The sequence below is a fragment of the Ciconia boyciana genome, chromosome 6, assembly GCF_034638445.1.
Source record: "Ciconia boyciana chromosome 6, ASM3463844v1, whole genome shotgun sequence".
Taxonomy (NCBI): Eukaryota; Metazoa; Chordata; class Aves; order Ciconiiformes; family Ciconiidae; genus Ciconia; species Ciconia boyciana.
The window spans coordinates 68432600-68442767 of NC_132939.1; the positions used below are offsets into that span (position 1 = coordinate 68432600).

At 47.4% G+C, this 10168-nt stretch overlaps 1 protein-coding gene across 1 annotated transcript; it reads left to right on the plus strand.

Annotated features, from left to right (window-relative positions):
• The first annotated feature begins 51 nt into the window (after positions 1-51).
• Positions 52-7121, plus strand: GNPNAT1 (glucosamine-phosphate N-acetyltransferase 1). The gene is made up of 6 exons (XM_072865408.1): positions 52-183; positions 2713-2900; positions 3630-3692; positions 4372-4499; positions 5032-5093; positions 5562-7121. Exons 2-6 carry the CDS (start codon positions 2729-2731, stop codon positions 5707-5709), a joined length of 573 nt encoding a protein of 190 aa, XP_072721509.1. The 5' UTR covers positions 52-183; positions 2713-2728; the 3' UTR covers positions 5710-7121.
• Positions 7122-10168: the final 3047 nt, after the last annotated feature.

Here is a 10168-nt window from a genome sequence, read left to right on the forward strand (position 1 = left end):
CCGGTGCGGGGGCGGCCCGGAGTTTCCGGGCGCGAGGAGCCGGGGAGTGGCCGGCGGGCGGTGATTGGCTGCGCCTTGGCGTGCGTGCGTGCCGGGCCCCGCCCCCCTGCCACGTCCGTGCGGCGCCTGCGGCGGAGCCGGAGCCGGTGCGGGCGGCAGTTGGCGCCGCGGCCTCGTGCGCGGGTGAGTGCGGCCGCGGCGGGCGCCGCCTGAGGGGGCCGCGGGGGCTCCCGTGAGGGGAGGGGCTGCGGGGACCCCCCGGGGGCCGGGTGTGGGGTGAGGGACCCCCTCGGGGGCCGGGTGTGGGGTGAGGGACCCGCCCGGGGGCTGCCTCAGCTGAGGGGAGCTGTGGGGACCCCGCTGAGGGGCCGCGCGTGGCCGTGTGTGGGCCCTCCCCGGGCGGCTGCTTCCTTCGGGTGGGGAGCCCGCCGCGGGGCCGTGCGGGGCTGTCTCTGGCCCTTCGGGGCAGGGCTGGGCTCTGTCGGCCCGTCCCCCGCAGCTGGGGAGCCGGCGGAGGTCTGGCCGAGCACCCCCCGGGGGGGTCTCCCTGGGGCAGGCGGCTCAGCTCGGGGGGACCCCAGGCGTGCCGTGCTGCCTGCCCGCCCGCTTCCCGGAGCGGAGCGGAGGGAGGTGGGATGGGCGAGAGGGGCCGAAGGTGTCCCGTGGGAGCTGGCACGGCCCCGTCCCGCTCCCGCCACGGGTGGGGAGCCCGGGGTGCTCCGGGGGAGGCTTCAGGGGTGCACCAGGGCCAGCACCTGGCCTCGGAGTAAGCTCAGCAGGCCGGGAGGGAAACCCGGGCACCCATCGGAACAGGCCAGAGCTCTTCTTCCTTGCCGTACATTGATCCTTTTTTTAATTGGCCAGTGCGTTTCAATGGAGTAAGTCATATTCCTGACTCCAGAAGATGCGTGAAGCTTCAAACTTCTTCCTGCTCCAGCTGTGCTGGATGTAGTTTGAAAAATAACTCTTGGTTTGTCACTAACTGCTCAAAGAGTATCAAAAACTTTATTCCCTGCGTGTGATTTTTCTACTGCTGTGTGTGCTTGATGTTTGGTAAGCCTGAGCTGAACTTAATTAGATTTTATTCTGTACAGGATGCTATTTGAATGCTGTTATGAACACTCATGAATTCTAGGAAGGCTTTGTAAGGGGACAGGGTAACGGCAACATTAGAATAATGGAGATCTAGGAACAGAGATACCAAATGTGTTGCTGGAACCAGGGAGACTTCAGTTTTGCTTAGCAGTGACATAATGAACACGCTGGCGATGGGCTTGCACTCCTCCGCACACGTCAGCGTGATCGGATCGCTAAAGCTCAGGACTGGGACTCGGAAGACCTGGATTCTCACTTCTCACTCTCCCGTCTATAGAAGTGGTTTTGTTTGCACTTCATTTTTCCCACTGTTTCATTTTGAAAATTCATGTGGGATGAGAATTTGTATTGCTGCTTAATTGCTATAACAGCATTTTTTTTACTTTTATATGCAAGATTGAGATGAGAATGGGGATTTAAAGGGCAGTGTATACCAGCAGGTGGCATAAAAAAAAAAATTGTCGTTGGGTTTTTTTTTTAAAGAAGCTTTTTCAGTTGGGTTTCCAGAGCCACCTTCAGTTTTGAGGCTTGCATGCTGCAGTTAGGCCGAGATGCTTCGTAGCTAACATCCTCTGTACTTTTCTGGGCAGCTTAACAGGGCTGTAAGATGTCTTATTTTGAAAAGTATTCATCCCAAATACATTTTTCTTTCTGATGTTTATTTGGCCTGTCCAACAGTGTGCGACTACTGTATCTTTTACGGTGCAGCTAAGTTAATTTGAAGATATATAAAGAACTTAGTCTGAGGAGAAGTTCCCATGATATGCCTTGTTCATACCAGAAACCTGACCAGGTATTCCACAGGTGACAAAGGAAGAATTATTTTCCTGTATCTAGCAATTGGGAGAATGTATCCCTTTGTTTCCTTTTATCCCTAATTCCGAATAATACACGATTCCCAAATCTCTCTTTAATCATTAACAAGTGTCTCACCGTCATCTTGGCAGTTCTGCGTTTTGCCTGTTAATGGACAATGAGGCACTGCGCTTTACAGCTGAGATGGCATTAGATTTTGTAAATACACCGAGCGAACCTGAGTGCATGAGAAAGGCAGTACGGGCTGTAAGCGTGCGTGCAGGCTGTTGTATCATCTGTGTTTTCCTGTGTGTGATGTAGTGCCTCTTGGCTGAGATACTAAATATGTATGTGATGGGACTGGTTGGAAAAAAGCGTGCTATTTAAATGGAACATTAATGCAAATGATCTCTTCTGTACTCAGTGAACAGTATGTTAGGGAGGTTTCTTGAGAGTGTGAGGTGCTTTCCTTTTCAGAGGGCTATAGTTAAATATCCTAGTCAATGTCTTATCATCTGCGTTGGTTTTTTTTCCCAAGAGAAAAAACTTCCCAGATGAACACAAAAATGCCACGTATGTTGACTTTAGATAATGTGCACAGTATTGGTGTGTGTGCTCTTTGTTTAACCTGGCAGCCTAGTCCGGTGAAGGTTGAGTAGCTTCAATTGCAGATGAAGTGAACAACAGTTCTGGTTTCATTCACCTTCCTTTCCGTCCCTGAGGAACGTCACATGGCATGATAGAACCAGGGGAAACGGCATATTTAGAGATTAAAACAAGAGCAAACCAAAGTGTTCCTTACCCGTGTGCGTTCTGTTCCAGAATACCTGTTGCAGCCATGATGCCTGTTGCAACCGTGATGCCTGACGACACACCGATGTTTGACCCAAATATTCTGCATGAACTTGACTGGAGTGAGAACACGACGACGTTTTCTCCTGCTATTTCTCCTTTAGATCCAGGAGATGGCCTAGTTTTGAGACCACTTTGCACAGCTGATTTAAATCGAGGTAGAATCCTGTTTAATGATCATCATCAACGAAAGCTGGGTGCTGAACTAGATAATATGTATTTCTGCATGATCTCTCAATAGATTGGGATGGTTCATTTTATCTGATTTGGGTTATTTTTATCAGTAAGGAATTTGTGCACTTGGCACCGTGGATTGGTACTGTGTTGGGTGACCCTCAAAATTGGTTTTACTGTTTTAATAACCTCAAAACCAATCTTAAAATTCAAGTCAAATCTTTCAAATAATCCACAGCTTCCTATTCACCACAGCTTTGGAGAGGGAGTACAGTTGTTCATACTGTTCCCTTTAATATAAAAGTAATGTGAACCAGCACATTCTTCTTGGTGCGTGGAGACTTCCTCAGTTCTGTAATTTGGATAAAAAGGGTGTTCTGAACATACAGCTTAATAATGCGTAATTTCAGGCTTATACTTTCCTTTCTTATGCATCGTATGCATCTTCTGCACTCAAGCAGCAGTTTGCTGCTGATGCATTAGCTGCTCCTTCAGCATTGCTCAAGGCGGGATGTTTGATTTTAAGATTACAGTCTAGTTCTATAATGCACAGAGCACAGGCTTTTACGTACAACAAATTGGATGGTGCCATGGGGATGTGAACTCTCCAAACAGCCGTGTCTGGTCGTTCTGTGCTATTTGGGGCTAACTGTGTGTCTCTGTCCCTCACTGAGGGTTGGTTTTTTTTCCCCCACCCCCTTCTTTTATAACAGGCTTTTTTAAGGTTCTGGGTCAGCTGACTGAAACTGGAGTTGCAAGCCCAGAGCAGTTTATCAGTGAGTATATCATTATTTCTTGGCATTTCCATAGAGGTTGCTGGGAACCAGAGGATACTGATGCTGACAGCAAAGCTACTTGGGTGTGAGGCTCCCAACTGCCCGATGCCAGAGGGATTTATTCGTTTGGGTCCCCTGAGGGAGCCTTTGGCACTCAGCGTTGGATCCAGTTGCAGCTATCCCAAAGGGCTTCTTGGCTGGGGCAGGCCTGAATTGTATACCTGCTTTTGAGACTGAGCTTTAGATACCTGGCAGAAGGGACTGTGGGAGATGGCTTGTTTTGGTTGAATTATTGCAGCACCAGTAGCGAGGCAGAGGCTTGCCTTTGATCATAGCTCAACAGTGTCCAGCTTGCTTCACTGATTGGACTGAGATGTAAGAAGACATAGAAGTACTGCCACCTTCATCGTAGTGCCCATCTGCAGAGACGCTGGGGAAGCAGGGTTCTCTTGGCAGCTAAGGAAAAGGCATTTGTTTAATTTCTGCTTTTTCCTGGTTCTGTCTCTGTGTTAGTCTGACTCCGGGGCTTTCAGGTTCTGGGGTCTTGGGCACATACATCTTCCTTGTGATCCTGAACCCTGCGGTGATCTGCATTCAGAATCTGTTGCAAGTGTTAGACTTCGCAGTAATTTAATCTGAGATTAACAGTGACTGTTCCGCTGTCTGCCTGCTCCCACAGAAACCTTTGAGCACATGAAGAGATCTGGAGATTACTACGTTACTGTCATAGAAGACACAAATCTTGGACAGATTGTTGCTACAGCAACGCTGGTGATAGAACATAAGTTCACTCACTCCTGTGCAAAGGTATATTCTCTCGCTGCAGCTGGAAAGTGAAGGAAAGATCCTGTCCCCAGACTCCGTGCATTTTATTTTTATGGTGTTGCTGTGTGATGAAGTACCTTCTGCTGAGTCAGTGACAAAGGCACTTTAAAAATCTCTCCCATCCTTGGGTGCTCAGCTAAATAAGAAAAGCCAAAGCTTCCTTTTACTAAGGAAAAAGAGCAATTTGATGTCTGCCCTGTTCTCCCTCCCAGTGAGCTTTTGAACTAGTCAGGCTTGGTTCTGACGGAGCAGATGGCTGAGGATCTCGCTGCTGTGGAGTCCCAGCTAGACGTGTGAAAACAGGGAGCTAGGGAGATACCAGTCCCTCAGCGGGGAAAGGCTGTGGTGGGACTACAGCTCCTGCTGGGTGCTGGAAGGGGCATTACGAGCGTGTCGACCGCTGGAGGAGTTGTATCTAAACAGACAGCAGAAAATCCAAGTGTGAAGTGTAGTGCAGTAGGGTAACTAACACAACGGTGTTCTGTTTGACTAACGCTTGTCTGTATTTCCACAGAGAGGAAGGATAGAAGATGTAGTAGTAAGCAGGGAGTGCAGAGGAAAGCAGCTTGGTAAACTGTAAGTATTTCGTCGCCGTTGCCATCCAACACCAGGCCGGGCAGCAAGCCCTCACCCAGTTGGTTTCTGTCCCCCCACCTTAGCACGGTGCTGGGTGCCAGCCAACAAGCTGGCAAAGATCTGCTCGCCAGACCTCCGAGAGCAGGATTCTCGCTCTGCGGGTTAGCTGCAGGGCAGAGCCTCCCCAGCCAGACGTGCGAAAAGAGTTTAGCCAGAAGGTATCGCCAGCTGGCAGAGGGCAAGCTGAGGTTCTGAAAACAGTAACAAAAAATTGCCTGCAAGACGCTGGTACTTTGTTCTTTTTTTTTTTTTTTTTCTTGGGATGGCAACTATCCTATGTAGTGAAGGGAAATGCAGAGTGCTATAAAACTTCAGGATTGTAGGTCTGATGACTTTATCTAATTAAATGTTAATTGATCTAGCGTTCAGGGCCATTTCATTTAACCCTCGGTTTTCTGTCTTTTTCAGCTTAACGTCCACCCTGACGTTGCTAAGTAAGAGACTGAACTGTTACAAAATTACGCTTGAGTGTCTGCCAAAAAATGTGGATTTCTATAAGAAGTTTGGCTATTCGGTATCTGAAGAAAACTACATGTTTCAACGGTTCTTTAATTAAGAACTTCTAGTCTTTTTTTTGTAAAGACTGTTGGTGGAGGAGCTTGTGCTACAAACATTCTCTTCATGGAAAATTTGTATAGTTTATTGCTGCAAATATAACGATCCCTATAAATAATGAACATCAAATGTGTAAATCCTGCAAAAAAAAAATTAACTGATGTTTTAGAAGGGTCCTTTGGGTTAGAAAATAAGCGCTTAGAACTAATTTTTACTACTGTTCAGTCGAAGCAAAGCTTTTTTGTTCTAGCAGAGTTACAAAGGACTCTTGTTAAAGGGATGGTTTTTAACCAAAGGTATATATTTTTATCTCAAATTTTTTCTTGCATTGTATTTTTCTAAAGGTTTGTGCTTCTTTTCTTGGTAGCCAAAGTACAGCTCGCGGGATTGTGCTCCTGTCTGTACTTCACGGAAGGATGGCGTAGCTCGGGTGGGGATGATGCTTCTCTCATGCAGGATTAGTGATGCAGAATGGGCATTTGTTCTGTCCTTTCCATGAAACCTCACTGAAGTGCTGTTGATGTTAGCGTACCTAAAGTTTTATAGGCACTATTTTCCAAAACTGAACTTGTTACTATTCGTGCGGATAGGGGAGAATCCTTACGGGCTATGCTAAAGCTGACAGGCTATGCTAAAGCTGACGTTGCGAGTCTACAAATGAACGTGTACTTCTCAACTGCAGGGGTCCTGCACTTTAGCTGATGACTTTGTTTTCAGGATAATTACTGTTTTTTTCCTGACAAAAAATAATAACCCGATGGTTTGCCACAGGGCAAAGGTAACTGGGAAACTGGAATGTCTGACAGACTGAATACACCCCGTCTTTAGTGGGGCTCTGGCTAGTACTCGATGGGAATGTGATTTGGGATCGGCAGTAACGCATTCACCTTCACAGAGTGCACCGGCCAACTCGCTGTACTTGAACTCCCGAGGGCCAGGTGGGCTGCGGTTTTGCTGGTAGCAGCTTATGCCTACGGCATAGCAAACCGGCAGAGAAATCCCCTGATCCCGATCCTGAGGGATCGTTGCTGCTTTGGAGCATCCCTCTTGCTCTAAGATTGGATAAATGATTTTAGCACTTTTGCCAGCGATGGCAAGCAAATAATGTACAAAGCCCCGGTTCCAACAGTAGCGTTTTGTGCAAAGAAAGTGACAAATCCTACATCTATGAATAGGGCATTATAAATACATGAAGGTTCATACAGAACAGCCAGTCTTGTTTGTTAACAGTTAGGCCTTACAAAATGTTCTTTCATTGTGGTGTGGAGAGCTACTTTAAGCTGCGGTGGGGGTTCTATTTAATGTTCCTGATGGTACTCCACTCAATATAGTGTTTCCTTGGTGATGTCTGTTTTATTTATTGATTATTTTTTAAAAAAATATTTGTTTAAGCTGAATAAATTAAGACTGCCAAACATATCTGGTCTGTTTTTCATATTGATAGCAGTAGGTATCCAGAGTAAGCGTGTGCCTATTGTATTTGCAGCTGGCAGTACTGTTCTGAAAGACATTTGTTTTCCCTAGAGTGCAAAGAACACTTTTTGAGACTCCATATTGATTTTAAGCACGTGTCTGATGCACATTTGCATCTTTGCAAGTAGGACTTCTACGAAGCAGGCCTTCAAAGGAAATTCTCAGCTTGTTCTGGTGTTGGAGCCTTTGCCTGCAGGCACAAACCCCAGCCCTGCAACCAGAAGTGCACATCCAGATTCCTTACAGACATGGCAGGACCCCTGGGAAAGCGAGAGCAAGGCACAGTCTGAGACCTGCAGACCTGCAGTCTCAGAGCCAGGCTGAAGTTCCTAACCTGCTCATGCAGAGCTGCAGTGAGAGGCCTAGGCACCCCATTTTCTTCGGGGTGTTCTCCCCTGAGGGAGAACTGGGCTTTTCCCAGCTGTGCTCTGCTGACAGATCTAAATGGCTTGAGCCCCAACTCTGAACTAATTGTATAGAATCAGCTACTGATTTATGCTGGGTCCAAATGACTTGAGGTGGGTTTTCTTGCCTCTCACAGTTTTAATTAATTCTGAATTTCCACTAATTTAAAGTGGATTATTTGAATTCCATGATATCTATACCATCTAAATAGCTCCAGGCCCTCATTAAGAGTTAATGAAAAGATTAGTGCAAGTGAGGAACAGGCGATTGTGTACCCAGCTTAGATCATTGTAAAACAAATGAATTAGGTTGAAAGCTTGGTTTTGTGGCTGCATGACAATGCCTCTGCTGGGAGGAGTCCAGCTCATCAGCATCACTTTAGCTTTGAAGAGCTCTTTGTTCTGTACCAGAGGTGACATTCCCAACCGTGGTGGACTCCTACGCCTATGGAAACAGCACTGACAGCAGCTCTCTGGAGAGAGGAAAGGTGCTGTCACCTGCTGCATCACACCTGGTTCACAGCTAGGCTGCCAGGGAGACCGGGCTCAGGGCAGAAACCGGCCTGTTCCCAGCAGAGGCCCTGGAAGTGTCAGCTGGCAAACGCACGAAGCATGCTGCCAGCCCTGGTAACTGGGAACGTCTCTGCCAAGTGCAGGCAGATGCTGTGGAGCTGATACTACCCAGACTGGGGCCCTACAAACATCGCTGTGGTTTCAGGCATGCCCCAGCCAGCTGGAGGAACACCTAGTACACAGGTATATGTATTTTAAACTGTCAGTTTGAAGGAACCAGGAAAATGCCACAAATAACAGCATTTAACAGCAACAGGTGGTATTAAACTACATTATGCATCTCCTAAACTGAAGAAGCCCTGTTAATTTATCTACAGTATAATTGGCTCAACAGGAAAGAGCAAGACCTCCCCTCCCCAGGGAACAAAGGAACCAAGGATCTTGTCAGAAATCAACCATAACGTAACTACCAGCTTCTCCAGAGGTTTAATGTTACCCAAAAAACGAAATCCCGAGGAGGAGGTAACAGCTCTCCCCCTGTGAGGAAGAGATCTCCAGCTCATTCACTCTGTTTCCCCTAAGCTGGAAGAGGGAACTTTAGCACCTTAACATATAGCTGTGGATCTCCAAAGATCTGGGTACTGCAGCTTTGTGTCTGAACCTGGGGAAGAGGGGGAAAAGAAAAATTCTACATCTACTGGTACTCTCAGGCCACAGTGAGGGACCCCTGCTGCCAATTACCGCCTTTGGTTTAACCCCAGAAAGCAAACAGTAATTGAAATACACTCTTAGAATCCCTTAGGATCAGAGAGGCTGTCATCTGCAGGGCAGCAGGCAGACAGACCAGAACGACTGTAGAAGGCACCAGTAAGGGGGAATGGCATGGAAAAAAACACAAACCAAAACCAGATTGGTGGAAAATCCTTAGTCATGAAGCTTGTTAGTTTGTGAAACAGTCTCCCCAGGGAAGCACCAGGACCCCAGTGAGGTAACAGAACCAGACTACACATGAACAAGCCTCTCTGGCAGGGGATAGTTAGAGGAATCAAGAGTGTTCTTCCATCTGTGTTTCATCTCTACCCCTTCCCAAGGGAGCTGAAATGGAAAGCAAATTTATGCAGAAATTCTGGTTCCCATCCTTGTTTCATCAGAAGCTTGTAGCTGGTAGCATTTGGTGAGCAGCGCAGAGACAGACATCCACAAACCCCACTGCAGCCATGTGGTAGCCTCACGGGATAAGTGGTGAAACGTCTGAGAATGTATTTCCCAACAGCCCTAGAAGCATTCTTTTAAAGAGAGTCAGTTAACAGCACATAATGAACCCTACAACTTCATAACCAGCGCTGCACGCTTAGCCGGTCAGCTTAACACTGACAAGTTGTGGTTCTTAAGGAGATAACAGTAACACTTCCTTTTTTCAAGCTGAAAATTTCCTAACTGAAGCATCATACATTTCTTAAAGATTTTTTTTTTTTCTGAAGGATTTGCATGGCTCCATCACTGACATAAGTGGCAGAGGACAGTCAGCAGCAAAGGGAAAGTGCTGCTGAACGCTGGTTCAGCTCCACTGAAGCTGTGAACCTTCCCCATATGCAGCACTCCAGGGCCTTCACATTCCACAGGAGAGGAGGTTATTAGGCTATAAAGCCTCACGCAGGTGTCCTGGCTCAGCTAAAAGCCCTGACTTCCTGCAGGAGGATTTCCTCCTCAGGTGTCACCAACATCTGTTCTAGCAGCATGCTTTAACCCAGTCAGTAGTTCCTCAAACCAGAATCTGCGAACTACTTGTAAGAGCCTTGACGCAGGCCAAGAGCTCAGACTTGCTCTGGAGGGACTGCCCGTCAGCAAGCCTTCCGAGGAGCTGCAAGACAAGGCAGAGGATCAGTGACTAAGCAAAGATCAGCAAGTCACAGGCGTGGTCAACTTGCCTTGAATACACAAAGCAAGGCAGAACTCCTACAAAGTAAACAGGCTCCTACAAAGTAAACAAGTTGCTGGACAATCCTCCAGCCAAAGGCAGCATCAGAAGAGATCCTCACAGTACAAAATGGCTTCACTGTTTAGATTCAT

Excerpts from the sequence above, each read along its gene's own strand:
- GNPNAT1 (XM_072865408.1), top strand. The coding sequence starts at position 2,729 with ATGATGCCTGTTGCAACCGTGATGCCTGACGACACACCGATGTTTGAC. Across the intron at positions 4,500-5,031 it reads TCACTCACTCCTGTGCAAAG|AGAGGAAGGATAGAAGATGT; the intron begins GTATATTCTCTC and ends GTATTTCCACAG. Across the intron at positions 5,094-5,561 it reads GGAAAGCAGCTTGGTAAACT|CTTAACGTCCACCCTGACGT; the intron begins GTAAGTATTTCG and ends TGTCTTTTTCAG.